The sequence below is a fragment of the Lissotriton vulgaris genome, chromosome 8 (assembly GCF_964263255.1).
Source record: "Lissotriton vulgaris chromosome 8, aLisVul1.2, whole genome shotgun sequence".
Lineage (NCBI taxonomy): Eukaryota > Metazoa > Chordata > Amphibia > Caudata > Salamandridae > Lissotriton > Lissotriton vulgaris.
The window spans coordinates 346,855,341-346,873,534 of record NC_141696.1 but is presented as its reverse complement, the minus strand read 5'-3'; the positions used below and the strand labels follow the sequence as shown (position 1 = coordinate 346,873,534).

At 43.8% G+C, this 18,194-nt stretch overlaps 1 protein-coding gene across 1 annotated transcript in view; it reads left to right on the top strand.

The window, feature by feature from the left end:
- Positions 1–18,194, top strand: part of LOC147697032 (amine oxidase [flavin-containing] A-like) — an 805,659-nt gene that overhangs the window by 622,228 nt on the left and 165,237 nt on the right. The window contains exon 6 of the mRNA XM_086933275.1: positions 17,332–17,473. Within this exon, the coding sequence (XP_086789401.1) occupies positions 17,332–17,473 (142 nt within the window). The remainder of the gene's footprint in view (positions 1–17,331; positions 17,474–18,194) is intronic.

Sequence of the window (18,194 nt, the reverse complement as noted above, 5' to 3'; positions counted from 1 at the left end):
GGGCTACTTCTTCAGCTGGTACAGTTAAATTGTGGACCTTAAATATAGATCATAAATGATTTTATTCTCGGAGAATCACTTGATGGCTTGTTAAAGGGAGAGTATTGCTTGAAAGGGCGATTGTGGGGACCCCAAAGTCAGCATCACATTGTCCACATAATGGTAAAGTGTGTACCCACCACGCTTTGGATTCCTGGACTCACAGCCCAAGGAGTCTATGAAAAGGACAAATAAAAGTAGGAATAAAGAGCTTCCCTGGCGAGAGCTTCAGTATAGTTGAAAGTCCTGGGACATTTGGCCATTCAGAATGAACCTTTGGGACTGGTGTAGTGAGGTTAGACCACATTTGTGGAGAAGTGTGGCTCAGGGGTTAGAGGCGGCAGACCCGGAAGCTGAGATCGGCCCTGGACCAGGGTTCAATTCCCCGCCTCGGCGGGTCTTGGGCTAAAAATTCCACTGTGTCGATAATTCTCGCTCCGGTGCCTTCTCGACTCACGGGTTCACGCTCTGCGACTCTGGGCAATAGCTTGCTTAATCTCCACAACGGCCCCTCGCAGCGGGATGCCTGGCTTTCACCTTGTGGATACCCTGCCGGGGCCTCTCACAGGGGAATACCAGGACGGGTTCCCTAGGCAAGCGCCAGGATGCCCTTTGTGGTGACAGGTCGCGCTATATAAGTATACCTACATTTACATTTACATTTACATTTAAAAAGCTCAGACTGATGCCGATGAGCAGGAGGGGTAGGAATTAGAAGGACCATTCCACCCAGTCAAAGGCTTTTTCTGTGTCTATCAACAGCAGGATCGCTGGAAATTTCTTTAGTGAAGCCTTTTCATGAAGTGGATGGCTAAGATCCTGCTTTCATGAATCTGACATCCCTGCACAAATTCACTCTGGTCTGGGCAGATCAGGGAGGGGAGGACCTCATGGAGGTAGGTGGCCAGGATCTTTGTATCTAGCCAATGCAAGAGCTAGGATGGGTAAGGGCAGGGCACCTCACACTGCAAAAAACACACAAAATAATAAATGCTGTAAGATGGCGGCTTCACTTACACTGCACCAACAAAGCTAAACTCACTCTTTTGCACCTAAAAAATAGGTTATTTGTTACAGGGGATATGGCCGGAATGCAGCTGGCCCATACAGGTAATGTTCTGTCTGATGATACGGATAAGCTTAAGGAGTTTTATGTTTTCCTTTGGGCTTTTCATGTGGGGAGGCATGTATGGTACCCCAACAAGTTGTTTACCTTAATGATGTAAAGCTTTCTCAGATTACTGAGACTCAGGGTCTCCATGGAAAGGCCCATACTGCTGCAGGCAGTCATAAAAGCACCCTTTTGGCTTATGCACTGAAGTGGGCTACACAACTCAACAATTGGAGAATCAGTAATCCCGCCCCTCTCCAAACCTGGAAAGGACATTCAAACATGTGTGTCCTACCTCCCCATTGCACTTTTGAATATTGAAGCAAACTACATATGAAGATACCCACATGAGCCATTCATGATTCCCTAAGCCCTGTCTTGAAGATGCACGGCGCCTCGGGCGACTCCAACTGGCCAGGTCTCACTTCCTTGAAGATGTGCCAGGATCATTCCTCCCCAGTGGAACACCTGAGGAAACCTCAGGCTGAGAAATTCCGAAAAAGGAGAAGGCCTGGGACCTCTCAGGTCAAAGGATAGGCCACATGGATATTGTCCGGCGGTACTCGACTCCACCTACCCATAATTTTAGTTATCCCCTGAAGTCTTATTATTACTATAGGGTGGCCTGGCCAACATCCTGGTATATAGAACACGTATATACCCCGAAGAAGGCATTGCTAAGCTTTCAGGCTTTCTTTAAAATGTCTACCCTTTCCGAATAGTGAAACTTAATCAGGATATATCTTGGTCTTTGTTGCTGAACTTACCATTGAGAACCCACCTTGTAGACCCTGTCAAGGTGCACCCCTCCATGTCCATCTCCAACATGTTAGACAAAATGCTGGTCATGGTAGCATCCAAGTTAGGCTCTGGGAACTTTTCACTCAGACAGTGTATCAGTAAGTTTGCCCTTCGGGAGTGGTTCTCCTCTGAACAATTTTGGGGCCAACATTGGTTGTTGTTCTACTGTGAAGGCAAAAGATGACGTGGCTATATGCTGCTCTCCTACAGTATTCAACTATGCCTTAGTATCTAGTTGCATTGACTTGCCAAGTAAATGTCTGTGTGCAGTTCTTGTATCTTGGAGCCTAGGTCGGAAGGCATTTCAGCTATTCAAAGTCTTGGCATTGTTCATCTCTCAATTACATTTGGAATGCCTGGATATTTCTTTGTGAGAGCTATATCGCCCAGGCCTGCACAAGCCTCTCACGCCTCCAGGTTGACGTTTCCTATGATGTCTTGCCCCCCCAGTCGAAATAAGTAGACTCCCCTTGAATGTGTTTTTTTCTTAGTGGGCATGTGGAGCCCTCCCATAGGCCCACCTCATCTGGGGAATAACACTGGGAATGCCTCTGTTTTCCATGAGGTTGCAAGAAAGAGAGCACCAAGGATAAAGGATTGCAGGGTCACAGGGAACAAGCGCTCACTTCATCTTGTTCTGACTGATCCTCTGTGCTAGCCAGAATACTTAGCACTCTGGCATAGTGGCACTTGGAGCTGCCAGTTAGCTCTCCACAGGCTAGGGACCAGTCATTTTTAAAAGGGCTTCTGTAATTCAGAAAACTGGACCAAGAGGAGGGAGAATGCAGCCTTGTTCATGTTGTCTCTCAGGCTCCCGGATCAGTTCCCCATACTGTGTTCGGCAGTCAGCTCTGGGCACTGAGAAGCGTTATCCTGGGTCTCCGGCATGACAGTAGGGTACAGTTTCTCCTCTGAGCCCTGGGAAGGAATCATAACCAATCCTCATCGCTCACTGACCTAGGCCTTGCCTGGCAATATCAGCGGGTCTGCCGGTGTTGGGGTCTGGCACACATGAACCACTGTTCCCCTGCGCTGTGCCCAACCCTTTGACTGCCAGTCTGGGGCTCTAGGAGCGCTGTACTCGCAGCAGCAATCTGCGGCCAGGATTTCTTTCTCACAGGTGATGTCCCTTCTCTAGGAGGGTTAAGACATCTGTCGGCAGTTTGGATCACTGGGGACATCGAGGCATGTGCTGAAATTTGTGCAGGCTGGGAGCTGAGAGGGAAAACATCTAGATTGTCTGCCATCTTGACCACTAACTTAGGTACACAGTTTTTGATATGATGATTCAGAGGCACAAGATGGTGGAAGAAGAAGAGTTGATTGTCATTGGTGAACCTGTTTTGAGCGGACCCAAATGGGTAGTTCATATTGTATATGCTAGAAATAGGGGTCTCCAATTGTCAGAGTTAGGTACCTTTGTCCAAGTCGGGACCCTTGCTTCTTGTCAGGGTAAGGAGGATACACATTTTAGATATCCCCTGCTCACCCCCTTGGTAGCTTGGCACGAGCAGACAGGCTTATCTCAAAGGCAATGTGTAGAGTGCTGGTCCTCAAAACACACAGTAACACAGTGAAAACACCAGAAATGGAGGCCACACCAGTTTACAAAAATATGGTATCATTATCTAAACCAAACAAGACCAAAACGAGAAAAATTCAACATACATATGTCAAAATAGCACTTAAAAACAGTTACTTGCAGAATTAGCAGTTGTAACAACAAATAGTTCTACCTGGGGATTACGACATCATGACAGGCATAAATCCAAAGTACGGTGCTGACCACAAGGTGTGCAACATCGGGCACAGAGTAATATGAACTACCAAACAACAGTACCTTAGAAAAAAAGTCTATGGATGATGCACAGCATAGTGAAGGTGATGCGTTGGTGCCGAGGTCGAGACTATTTTGCTGATTGCCACAGGGGAGGTGAGGTGTCGTGTATACGAAGAGCCGATGTGATGAGTCCAGGATATGGGGCGATGGTGGAGGCTGCGGTGAGGTGTCAGTTCCTGTGAGGTGATGTGAGGTTGAAGAGTTTGTGAAGTCACCCTCGTCGGTTATCGGCTCCACAATAACGGGAGGCAGGCACTGGCGGGGACGGCGTTGGTGCTAGCGCTGGAGTGGGGAAGGCCAATAACTGCAGGCATCAAAGGGCATCGTAGCTGCTGTGCAGGTTGGGCAGTGTGTTGTGCACTTCATAAGCGGTGCCCCAAGCCTTAGTGCACTTTGTGGTGTCACTGGCGGCATAGGGAATAGTTTTTCTTGCTTCTTGCTTTTTTGTACACAGGGCATAGGTACCATAGAGGCCTCCCATGGGCTGAAGCATGTATTAAGCCACCCATGAGAGGTAATGCAAAATGGAACTACAGGTCTGCCATTGCAGCCTGTGTAAGATGGTGCATGCACCACTTACTTTCGATATAGGTTTACTATATGGATCACTACACTTAAAATCTATAAGTAACAGCTATAGCAGGCCTTAACAATCCTGGAGGCAGGGTGCTCGGTTTTATGTTAGAGGGTGCCCCTGCATGAGCAGAGCACCCCTGTAGCCTTCGGAGACCATTCTCCCAGGTTGTTGGTGACCCAGCCAGACAAATAGGTAGAGGTGCATTATAAGCTTGCTTAAAATGCTATCTCGAAAACGGCTGCAACAAACCTTGTCCTGTTTGCTATCAAACACCTTGAAATCATACCTCCACACTGGTAACCAGTGTGGGAAGTATGATTCGACCCTTCAGAAGCAAGTATCATGAAGTCCCTGGTCTTCACTGTACCAGCCTTCTTGACCCGGACAGCACAAAATGGTTGCTGCTGACCAGAGACACATTTCTTCCCTCCTGATGCTGAGCCAAGCTTGAGCAGGGGAAGGCAGCACAATAGGCATCCTGTCACAGGGAGGTGCAACCACCTCCCAGACAGGATTTAGTGTATTGGAGCTGAGTGGGTGTACTTCGAAAGTGCCTGAAAGTCTACACAAGACGCACATTTGGTGTCCCTGTGCATAGTCCAGCTCAAACCAGTTCTGGGAGCCGTTTGCTCCTACTGTGGCGTGAAACTGGACAAAGGTCATGGGAGTAACCTCCCCACTGTCCTGACCCTCCCCTGGGAGGGTCCCCTGAATCTGTCCAACCTTCTCCTGTGGGTACCAAAGGGTTTCCTGCCTGTAGGACCCTAGATTCGACGTGGTCAAGATTCTGAACAAGAAACTACTGACCTTCAACCGTCTGGCCACTCTGGACCTTGCTGAACTTCAACTGGGCCTGACTTCAACTCCGTCCAAAGCATTGTCTGTGCTCGTGCACGTGCACCATACAGGCTCCGTACAGGACCTGTGGAGGATCAAGGACAACTGAAGTATCTCCCTTGGGTTGAAGGAGTCACTGCTCTGCATTTGCAGGCACCGTAAAGCAACTGACCGGTCTGCTGACCCTGAGCTCCTGTGGACTCCGAAGGCTCCAGCAACACAGGAAATGGGTTCCTTCATTCTTTGAGGTTGAGCTGCCCTTTCACGAAGTTTGAGGCCAGATCCCTCGTGGGGACCGCAAATCTTGAACCCCTGTGCAACGCTTACATTTGCAAGTGAATATGCTTGTTGGTTTTCCCCAACTTCGTGCATTGGGGTGTCGATAGCCCCAACCTCAATGCACATTTTGTCCAAAGGATTTTGGCCTCCTCACACTCTGTGCCCTGCAAGCTGTTGTTTTGTGAAACTGCTTGAGGTCCCCTTGCAACTCCTGTGCCTTCGGCCTGTGGGTCCATCTGAGAAACAATCCTGATTTTGTTGAGCTCCCCTGGTTGCTCCGGGCCCGCCCTGACTTCCCTTGCTGTGGTGAGTCTTCTGGTCCTTGCTGGGCCAGACTGTAACGTTTTTGACCTTCATGGTTTGCCGTTGCCAAGGTTTGTTGGTGCTCCGCCGGACAACGACCCCTCAGCACTCAATATCCTTCGTGGGGCAGCTCATATCCAGCTCCTGGTAATCTTCAACATCCATGGTCCCTGCAGCTGTAGAGTCAAGTTCTCTTTATTCACACCTGAAGCAACTGACATCTGTGGGGAATCATCTACCTAGCCCCTGGTCGCTCCTGAGTGACACAGACTCTGTCCCCTCTGCTTTCAGGTACCTTCCATCAAGAATCCACCTGCAGATTCCACCTGACACTTTTCTTCTCTCCAGCAGTGGCATTTCTTTGAAGACTCCCGTTGAGAACAACAGCGGTTTCCGATGCCACTTCAGCCCTATGCACCCGGCTTCCCTGGTAGGTAACTCTGGTACTTCGGTACCCATGGGTGGGGTGGCTCTACAACCTTCTATTTTCCAAAGTGTTCTTTGGCGTTTTACATTCCGCTTCATGCCCTTACGTAGGAACAATTTGCATTACCCTTATATAGGCTTAGAAATCAAGCCCTTATTTAGGCACAGCTCATGCTACCCAAATGCAGGCATGGCTACTTCCATCTGTTCATCAACGTCACAATGATTTTTTGGAAAACTAGACTCTTAAGCAGAAGGGACTTCCACTAGCCTGGATATTGATTTCTCCAAGAAACTCATTATTATGCATGAACAACTATTCCATGACGTTCATATGCCCGACTTTACGTCAAAGCTGGCATTCCTAAACCTTCAAGGTATAAATATACCTTCACTTGCTATAGCAAAGCACGGTGTGGTTCAGTGCAGTTTGCCTACCTACTTGGCCGATGCAGCTCGCTACAGCAAGTGCTGAAGGAAGCCGACACTCCAGCTGACGCACTGACAAGAAGCTGTCCTCCTCTGCCGAGAATCCAGCTCCAGTGTTTTTGACTCCCCTTGCGGGGTGTTGGGAAATCGATTCCGTGACAGAGATACCAACCTCCTTCATTCTAAGGTATGGAGCTGATTAGAACCTAGAGAAACCTTTGGCAGTTCTTGCTAAAAACTAAACCTATGCTAAAAGACCATACTTACTTCATCCCTAGTACTAGACCTAGGTTAGGTACATTGGGGTAGGCGTAATTTAGCAGCACCAGTTGAGTATTTTAGCCTGTGTTATTTATGTGTGTATTTTTATACGTCATAGCACTAGACAATGCTATTACAGTATTATTTTATAATACTATGCTCGCTGAACGCATTATACTTTGCATTCTGTCTAACGATTGTAGCAGTTCACCTCTCATGCATGAGAAAGAAGACTGTTCAATAAACCCCTATTTATTAAAATGCCTGTCTCTCTATTTTCTCTGCAACTCTGTAGAAACAAAGCATGCACGATTGACTGAGTGAAATTTTCATTTATTGTTTCCACGACTCTGAAGAGATTTGTTCCAGTCCTAGGGAAACAAACTTGTCATGTTTATGCGGTTGTCAGAAACGAATCCCTTCTTGTGTATTCGAGAAAGTTCTAGTGACCTCTGAGCTATCTGGCACTCACAATTAAGTTTAGTATATTAGATAAAGACATACTGACCTCAGTCCTATGTCACATCTGTAGGATATGTTATTCCAATGTGCAGAGCCTATTGGAAATATAGTAACTACACTACATGGCACCCAACATTTGGTAAGGCACTAATTTAACTCTAGATACTAAAGTAACTCAGTTGTGTTTTTCTCAGAGACCCCTTTTTCTGTGTCTGGAGTGGGTAAAGGGATAATATCCGCCATAGCTGAGTAGGACGAAAATCCTATGTATTAGCTTTTTGGTTTGTTCAACGTTGAAGGATACAGTGTTCCAAAACATTTTGCACCTTATCTTTGTTACCTTGAAACTTGATCTGCAATTTTTCAGTAAACAATGTCAAATAACGGCACCAACACCAAAACCAGTGGAGCTGTAGCTGATCCAGCCGATGCAGCTTTTAACTTCACAGGTTTCCAAGATACCGACGAGGATGCTATATGCATTCCTCTAAATTTAAGGAAAGCCATCACTATAAAACTTATAAAAAATGGCCTAACATCGTGAGGTGGTAGGATAGTTTTTGTGATAGAGGCACATGAATATCATCAGACAGAGGTATTCTATTCATGGGTAGTCTTCCCTCATGCAAATCCAATAACACATGTGTTTCACTTCTACAAAGAAGATGAACCACCAGAGGAATACATTCCTTTCGAGGATATTGAAATTCCACTAACATACCAGTAGCATGAGCTCTGGTTTAAAGGCGCCCTAAAACATTTAAATCACATTACCAGGCTCGGTCCACTAGGTAGACCGGGAGCAATATGTCCGGTCTTAGCCAGCTATACATCACATCCTGACATTGAAGAAATGTCAAATGAGGAATTAAGAACTCAACTTAAAGAGGTAATCAAAATCTATAGACAATTGGTTCAATATGTCATGCGGACTCTCACAGTCCAACCAGCAATAATGATTCTACAACACACCACTCACCAGGGAAATACACTAAACATTATACCACAGACTTTACACTCAGTCATTGGTAAGTTACCTGCAAAAAAGGAACACATTCCATTCTGGATAGCTCAAAAAATTACTGAAATCGAAGCAGTATTTCCTAATACTACCCTTCATGAGAAACACAGAATTTTAACAATCTATTTACCAATGGGGATCGCACCACATCTGGAGGACTGTAACACTTGGGGTACAGTCTTTGCTGCTATCTATACTAAAATACAGTGTGTTTCGTCTATGGCGGTAATACCAGACTTCCTGAAACAGATTCAAAATAATTACGGGGTAAAGTCTGCTTTAAATTTGGGTATGAAACTACTGAAAGATTTCAAACAGGTCTCAGCAATAATATTAGCTAATATTAAAGGTGAAACTGTGGCGATCTGCAAGAAATTAAGGGAATTAGATAAAACTGAGCAACCACAAGAACGATCCAGAATGATTGAAAAATCCTATGAGGAATTAGGCAGAGACAGTCTGGGTGGGAAACCGGTGAAACCCCAACTATCTGAAAGTCCTGATGAGGTCTTTAATAAAAACACTCCTACTCCTTGTAAAAAAAAGTGGGAAAATAGCAAACAAACTTCTAAAGGGAAGCGTTCTCAATCCTGAGGTAGGTCTCCTCAAATGGAGCCCTCTGAAAGGAGGTATAACTTTGAGAATAGGGATAATTTGAGAAAACCTGATAGGTATCAAGATACCGATACATGTTCCTCTCGTACCTTTCAGACTTCATCACTGGAAATCCAAAAGAAGAGGACGGTCAGAAAACAAAGAAGAACGAGTGAAGTCCAAAGGGGAACAACACATTCATAACAACGAGAAACCTCATTTCACCAAAAAGAAGGTAGCAGGTCTAAAAATCAGACATGTCGAGGATCTTGAGGACACAACTCAAGAACGGAGAATGGGCTCAGACAATGTTGCACAGCGCAGCAGACGTCACCATAGCTCGCAAGAACTTGAAGGATCATCTGGAGGCAGTGGACTTGAATGAATTCATTCAAGTTGAAACTGCAGATACCAGGGTTAGTTCTCCACATGAGTTATATGAAATAACACTCCGGATAGAGGGAGACATACCAAGAAAGATAAGAGCACTCTTTTGGGAGCGACTCCCTAAGGATTATGACATTCTACTAGCTGAGCAAGACTGGCCAGCAACATTTGTTAGGGAGTGCCCACATGGCGAAGACATCATTTTGCCAGCCTTCTCTAATCACATTCCAATTCATTTAAAATATACTTATGCCAGGAAATGGGCAGTTGCCCAGGCTCCAGCATTATACAAAAATCATGTAGGATGGGCTGAGGACTCGCCTCACCATAAAATCCAACTAAAAAATCAACCAACTGCGCAAAGGCAGTACCCAGTTAAACAAGAAGCTAAAAAACAGGTCAGGGAGATCATAGATCACCTTGAATACCAGGGGTGATTGAAACATGCACCTCTTCAATAACAGTCCTTTGTTTCCTGTCTCCAAACCAGACAATACATATCGTCTAGTACTGGATTACAGACATCTAAATTCTTGTTGCAAGACATTTCGGTGCAAAATGCATACAGTATAGCATTAATGAATAACATTGTGCATAAAAAGTACAACATCACATTAGATATTTCTAACGGTTTCTTCTGTCAAAACATTGCACCAGAAAGTAGGTATTTTACCACTTTCTCAATTATGGGGACAAAGTGTCACTTCTGTCGTCTCCCACAGGGATTCAAGAATAGTCCTGGGTTATTCTCAGCAGGAGTAACAGAATTACTACAAACTTATGATGATGAAGGATTATCATATGTGGATGACATCTATCTGACAGATGATGACTGGGATAGGCACTTGAACAGGGTGAACACCATTATACTTGGATTCACCTCTGAGGGTTACAAATTCAATTTTAAAAAATCTAGAATTGCCCATTTAAATGTCCTGTTCTTAGGATACGAATTATCAAGTGAAAGTAAAAGCCTGGCAGCCAACGTTCTTGAAAAATGTGTGCTGCTCCAACCTCCAAAAAAGCTGAAAAACTTACAGTCAATTCTAGGTGTCCTGAATTTTGGAAGAACTTACATACTAAACTACTCAGAAAGGGTTAAACCTCTCTACGAATTAATCAAACCCGATTTTAAAACAGTAAATTGGATATAAAAATTCCCAGAAATTTTGCGTTCACTGCAAACAGACATGCTAGCAACTAACCATTTGCAAACACGGGTAAAGGTACGCAACTTAGCGATCCGACAATGCAGATTCACGTACTTAACTTTTAACAAAGGTAAAAAAGTACAAATAGCTTACAAATCACACTTGTATACACAAGCAGAAATGAAATTCACTTCAACAGAAAAAATTCTGACAGCGGTGCAAACTGCTGTAGCAAAAGAGCCCTAGCACAGGGGAAACGCAGTATGGTCGTAACACTTGTACCTGCCATAGAGGCAGTAACAAAAGCAAGCATTCCCAATGCTAAAGCTTTACATCCGAGATGGATACAATGGGTTAATTCTCTTGCTGCAACAGGCGTTGAATACGTTTTTGACCCTTATTTGAAAACACAAGCATTTCTACAATACGAACAAGAATGTCCTCTGCCTACTGAAATTCTGCCTCTTGATCAGTAGGAATGTATAATTTATATTGACGGATCAGCTCAACCCGCGACAGGGGGTAAACAAGCCTATAGTGCAGCGTGCTCGATCGTTAAAGGTTGCTGGCGCGATGGCAAATACTGACCAATGGTCACTAAGACTCAATCTCTAGTAGATTGTACAGCTCAGCGAGCTGAACTACAAGCATTCAAGATGGCACTTGAAAATACAGATTGCGAATTCCCCACACTCATAGTGTGCGATTCGTAATATTGTGTTCAATCTTACAATGAATACTTGCAAAACTGGTTTCAAAACAGTTACAAAGATGCAAAAGGTGGCACAATCAAGCATAAACTGCTTTGGGAACAAGTAGTTCAGTTACGACAAGGACTACAAAACACTCAACTGATACATACGCTGAGTCATCAACATGATGGCGTTCACGTTGAAGGGAATTCATTGGCTGATGAAAACGTGAAGGCAGCTGCGCAAACGGCTTCCGTAGCTGTAATCACTCTTCAAAAATGAAAATAGACAGCGAAATAATGCTAGCTGTCAATGCCACAAGCAAAGGCAGCAGTGCAGCTTTACCTAATAAGTTTCCACTCAAATACTCATATATAAGTGATGCAAACTCCGTTCCTTTTGCTTGAATCCCTAGAGTAGGGGATAGGGTAATTCCAAACAGGAGACGTAGAGTAGCTTTGATATGCGAAGCACATTTGGGAGAGGGTCTGATAAATCTGGGGATCTCTAAGAATATACTAAAATTAAAAGAGATATACTGGTGGCCAGGAATGAATGCACACATTCACACATTTGTAATTAACTGCAATGACTGCAATAGAGATCGCAGCACAGAACGCCACCAGATTCCTGACCATAGCATAGCCAGCCCAGTACAGACACCATTGTTAGACAGCATTAGACTTTCTACACTCAGACGTCCGTGTGGACAAATGCGGTCCCATAAATATTAAGACAAGGTTAATTTGGATGTGGCCTCAGCGCTTGGCTGACGCTCGAACTGTTATAAAAGATTTGCGAGTCTTTATCGGCACATACGCAGTTGGCACGCTACATTCTGACCAGGGTCCTGCATTTAGCTCTCAAGCTTACAGTCTTTCAATCTGGGCATTGCATTGCATTGCTGTACTCTAGTCCATTCCATCCTGAGCAAAATTTGGTTGTGGATAGAAAAAAACGGTACATAAAGCAATCTATAACAGCTAGGGTATTAGGCTCGGGTGACGGATGAGTCAAACATCTAATAAGTGCCCAAAGTAGTCTTAACAATCTGTCAAGAAGTTCTCTAGAGGGTATCACTCCATACGAAGTCTTTTTTGGGACCAGAATGTTAGTAGCGGACCTCGATTGTCAGACTTCAGTGGTAGACCAAAAACCATTTGATATCAAAGACCGTTTGACTGTTTTACCGGACTTAAATGAAATAAGAACAAAACAAAGCAACGTGTTCCTGAAGCCAACCACCACTGAAGAAAAACCAACCGTCTCAGCAAGGCCTGTCTGGATTCCTAAGTTTGGGGATCTAGTCAGAGAGAAGATCGCTGATAAGAAGGAATTTGGGCCTTCTTACAGACATTCAGTACCTGTCCTAGCAATCTACGGATCAAGAACAGTATTACTGCTGCCCCTTGCTGGTAAAAAGGAGAACAGGTTCATGTCCATCGACCTTGTCAAACCACATCATGTGGCCGATACGAAGCAGTAGGCCAAGTAGACTCCTACCAAGTAGCAGACCCCCTAATCTGGCTACTATCCAAGAGGTTAAAACTGAGAGACTCATCACCTTTGAGCAATCTGCAGTGCGAAATGAAGGACTATGCAACAAAGCAATGGAACTTGTACCTCTTGAAACCCAAATAACAGTTCGTCAAGAAAAACCTGTCTACAACGAAGTAACAAGTGATCAAGTGGTTCCAGCGGTTTTGACAAATCCGGATGCAATCCCCACCATTAACAGAACTGCCTCTGGGTATTTCATTAACTTTGATACATTTTCCGAGGATTCCAGTGAACCTGAAACAACGCCAGTAAAAAGAACTTTCAAAGAACAAGCTACATAACTTTTTCATCACCTGGAAAAGACTTATCTAGTTTCACCATGGATTGAACTTTGGATTGTGTTGGGTGTGCTTTTTCTTCTAATTTGATTGACTCTGGTGATAACTTTGGGAATGCTGATAAATGGAAAATATGTCAAAATGAACACAGCAAGTAAGAACATCATCTTACTACTCAAACAGCACAAATCATCACATCGTGAACAAAGAGACTTGTCATCAGTGAACACCACAGCCTTTCCTATACCTGGTGGAATAGCTTGGGACAGAACTGAATATGACATTTTTGGCCTGTCGAAGATTCCACACTTATTCAAGATTTCATTAAGTGACTTTGTTTCTGGTACCTTTTCTGATGATTGGGACTTTTAATAGTATGATGTCAGACTTAGTAATGACTGCAGTATTCACAAATCATGAATACTTAGAAGGTTCATCAGACTATGAACAAATGTATTGTTGTACCATTATGGTCAGCATTTCTTGCACAAATCAACAATGCCTAGAAATGTATTAATGTATAACCAATGGGAACATTGTCCTACACCACCAAAGGGTAGCTCAAAAACATTTGCAAGAAAATTCCAGTACTTTTCAGGGTTCAATGTATCCAATGCTGAATCATTTTAACAGAATTATTCTGCAGTCTTTTTTGCCCAACTGTCCAAACTAGGTTTCGACTTTTGAAAAGACAACATAGAAACGAAAACTGTCTGGGGCACAAAAGATTGGCAGGTACAGGGGATATAAGCTATGTTTAGAGCCTGTATCATCCCTGAGCAAATTATGTTTTTGAATGACACTGTCCAACAGACGTCTTGCCTTGGGTTAGCCAAGATAAAAGACCTGAACAATCCGTCCATACCTACACCTCAAAATAGTAACACTTCAGAGGGGGAGGTCGACGTACATACTATTTTGCATCACAACAGAACAGATCCAGAGTGGAAAAAATGGTTGACCTGGCCCACAGACACAAACAACTGTCAAGATAGATTCCTGAACAAAACACAGGGTTTCACATTCACTAGGCCGGACCCAAGATATGTTCAAAGACAGCATGCAGGAATAGTAACAACATACAGAGTAGGGAAACTGTACCTTGAATGGTTACATAGATCTACACTCAAGGATGTAAAACAACACTTATCTTTACTTAAAGATGGCGCTGATCGTAGGAAATTCTTGCTAGGACGAAGAACACAGCGTCAAAATTGTTTTATATATGTCGGTATCTATGCTGCTTATAGTGAAGCATGGAAGATTACGCAAGCAGAGACTGCAGAAAGAATACCAGAAATTGATCGTATTATTTTAGAGAAAACTCTCTCTGTGGGTGACAATGGGTTAATGACTCTGTCATCCAGGATATATTCATTGGACAGCATAGTGTCTTCTGCCATAGACATCATGGAACAGGACTTGGTCATGTTGCAACATGGTCAGTCGCAATTACGTTTGATCATGCTATTGGGCTGGACGTTGCAAAACCTACGTTCAGGCTATGTACCTTGGCGTTTAATCAATACTATGTCACTGTTTTCAGAATTAAATCTCACTGATAAACAGATCAAATTAGCACAGAGGGGAGCAGGCTATACAGTGCTCAGCATTGAAAAACTGGAAAGATTGCAATTTACAGTAGCAGAGAAACCAGCCACTGAATGAGTTAATCATGGAACAATCACTCTGCCTGTTACAATTTTCCATTTTCATTATTGTCTAAAACATATACCAGCAGGCACATATGAAAGGTTGGGTAAAGAATAAAGTTAGGACTCCTAACTTTAGGACTCCTAAACTGAGAGAATTCCTAATTTTAAGACTTTCTGTATTCACAGAAGGCATTTAGGAGTCCTAAAGTTAGGAGTCCTAACTTTCCTACTCCTAAACTGAGAAAAATCCTAACTTTAAGACTTTCGGTATTCACAGAAGGCATTTAGGAGTCCTAAAGTTAGGAGTCCTAACTTTACTACTACTAAATTGAGAAAAATCCTAATTTTAAGACTTTCGGTATTCACAGAAGGCATTCAGGAGTCCTAAAGTTAGGAGTCCTAACTTTACTGCTACTAAACTGAGAAAAATCCTAATTTTAAGACTTTTGGTATTCACAGAAGGCAATTAGGAGTCCTAAAGTTAGGACTACTAACTTCTGTGAATACCGAAATGAGTAAGGGCCTTCTGTGAATACCGAAATGAGTAAGTGCATTCTGTGAATACCAAAATACTAGTAAGGTTAGGATTGAGTCTTAAATTCATTCTGTGAATCGGGCCCTCAGTTCTTATACCACTATTTTAGTTTATGGTTTGGTCTCCCCCAGGAGCCCACTGTGTATTCGTGCTACTTATGATTCTTTCAGTGCTACAGTGTTGTGTGCTTTGTGTGTATATGCGTGTAGCAGATACTGTGAGGTATTTATGGTGTTATAATAATAAATATATATTCTAATAACTACTGTGTGGTTCTCCTTTCATTTAACCAATACAATAAGGTTGCATTCTGGTAAAACAAGCTGCTTAACATTCCTTCAAGACTAAGCCGGAAGGCTGCTCTCCACAGCTACCACTTGGATAGCTTTCAAAGGTTATCTTTGACCTCTTAAATCACCATAAGTGTTGTTTGAACTGGTGCAAGGTGCCCACTTTAATTAGTGGACATCATATACGAGGCCAACTTCTCACAACTCGTTATACCCCATTTTGTCCTTGTTCTCTGTGTGGTAAGGGTCTCTGAGCCCAGTCCAAACCATTTCTGTCCCCTCTAGTGCAGCATTACTGCAGGAGCTGGAGACAGCATTGTGCAGAGGAGACACTGCCTATTCAGGTGTAAGTGAAACTCTTCCCATCACTCTAAATTCACCTAAGGTCCATTCAGCTCAGCTCTGAGTCACTCAGGAAAGGCAAGACACACCTCAACCCCCCCTCCCCTTGTGGCTGTCTATAGTGAATGCACATCCCTAGCCCCTATCACTCCAAAACCAGACAGTCAATGCACAAACCAAAAGAGGCATAGTGAATGGTTAAATAAGAAAATGCCTCCTTTCTAAAAGTGGCATTTTCGAACACATAATTTAAAAACCATCTCCCTAGAAGACTGTGTTATTAAATTTTGAATTCAGAGAGCCCACAATCCATTCCTCTATCTTGTCCCAATGGTAAATAATGCTTGTAAAATGTTACAAAGTAACTCCCGTGTTAGCCTATGGGACAGATAGCCTTTCAATAGTGAAAAACGAAATTGGCACTCTTTCACTATCAGGACATGTAAAACACACCAGCACAGGTCCTACCTTTTACCTACACTGCACCCTTCCCATGGGGGTGCCTAGGGCCTACCTGAGGGGTGTCTTACATGTAAGAAAAGGTAAGGTTAGAGGTACTTGCCAGGTCGACATGACAGTTTAAAACTGTGCGCAGACACTGCAGTGGCAGGTCTGATATACCTTTACAGTGGCACGAATTGTGGGGGCACAATTCGTGCTGCAGGCCCACTAGTAGCATTTGATTTACAAGTCCTGGGCACACTTAGTGTACTTGCCTATGGGCTTACCAGTAAATCAAATATGCCAATCAGAATAACAAATTACACAGGGAGCACATGCACTTTGACACTAATCAGCAGAGGCAAGGTGTCCAAGGCCTCTAAGCCAGCAAAAAAGAAATCCAGCACAGCATGAAAAATATAGGGGGTAGAAGCAAAAAGTCAGGGGAAACCATGCCAAGGATGTCAAGTCTAACAGTATTCCAAAAACAAAAAACAAAAGAGAGAGCTAGGACAGATGGACGGCCGTCCTTGTCATTTAATATAATTATGGTGTTGCGACACCAGGATCACCAGGAATAAATTAACAGGTAGAATTCCGGAGGTATTTTTAAATTCACATTCACTTCATCACATTCACTCACACTTCAAACCCGCTACACTGTACACAGGTGTCGCAGCACAGCTTAGTAGCATTCGGCTCCTCAGCTGGGACCCGATGATGAAGCATGACACCAACCAGGTTGGTGTGTAAGGGTTTTATTAACAAACTTTCGAGGTGTCAGACACTACTGTGTCAGACAGTCAATTACCGTGGCCGTCTTAGTTGGTTTATAAGTCTAACAGTATACCAGTTGAATGTTATTTGTTTCACATGCTTGAGTCACATAACCATAATGCAATAGAAATCAATGCAATGCCTAACTCTGTATCGTCTATTGTATAGGGGGTGCTGAAGAGCGAGCATGATGGTGAACATGGTTGGTTAATATGCCTGCTCTCTAATTTTCTTTCTGCACAGTGCTGCAAAACGTTTTGCTACTCTCTTTGTGAATATCAATGTTACCAGTGAGACCCACCAGGTATCTGCCCTCTGGTTCCTATGGTACGTGAAGCTCTGCGGTGGACCAAACCGAATATTTTCAGAAACCAATGGGGGACAGGTACAGTGATTTACTCACTCTTTAGCCACCTAAATATGGTTGCATTTTTTAATAAAGTACTACAGCATTCCTTCTATGCTAGAGCTTGACGGTACATACTATTAAGATCTGTGATATCACCTCTCCCCTCGGTCTCTCCCCCTACCTGTCTGTTCCCACCCACAACAAAGGCCATACCCTTGACCAAGTGTTTTCCACTATTCCCTTTGATATTTCCTCCCCTACTCCAGTGCTGTGGTCGGATCATTTCTTAGTTAATTTTCATATTCTTTGTACCAATAAACCATTATGTAACACCTCTTTTCGGCCTTGTCAGGCCCACGGGCCTATCATCGTGTTACTCCTGAGATGTTGGCCCAGGCGGGTCTACGCCATCCGTGCCCGCTGTCAGGCATTTTAGAGAGTGATCTTGCTTCCATGCAGACATGGTTTATTGAAAGATTAGATGAACTTGCCCCCGTGATCTCCTGCCGCAAATCTGCCGGTCGAGCCTCTGCTCCTTGGTTCACCGAAGCCTTGGTCTTGACACGGCGGCAATGTAAGATCGCGGAGAGGGCTTGGCGTCGCCATTACGACATCACGGCAAAGTTGGCATATAGGGCTTCCATTAAATCCTACCATCACGATATTCTGCTTGAAAAGAAAGCCTATTTCTGAAAAAGAATCGAGGCGGCTTCCAATGCTTGTAAAGAGATATTCACCATTGTGAGGGAATTTACCT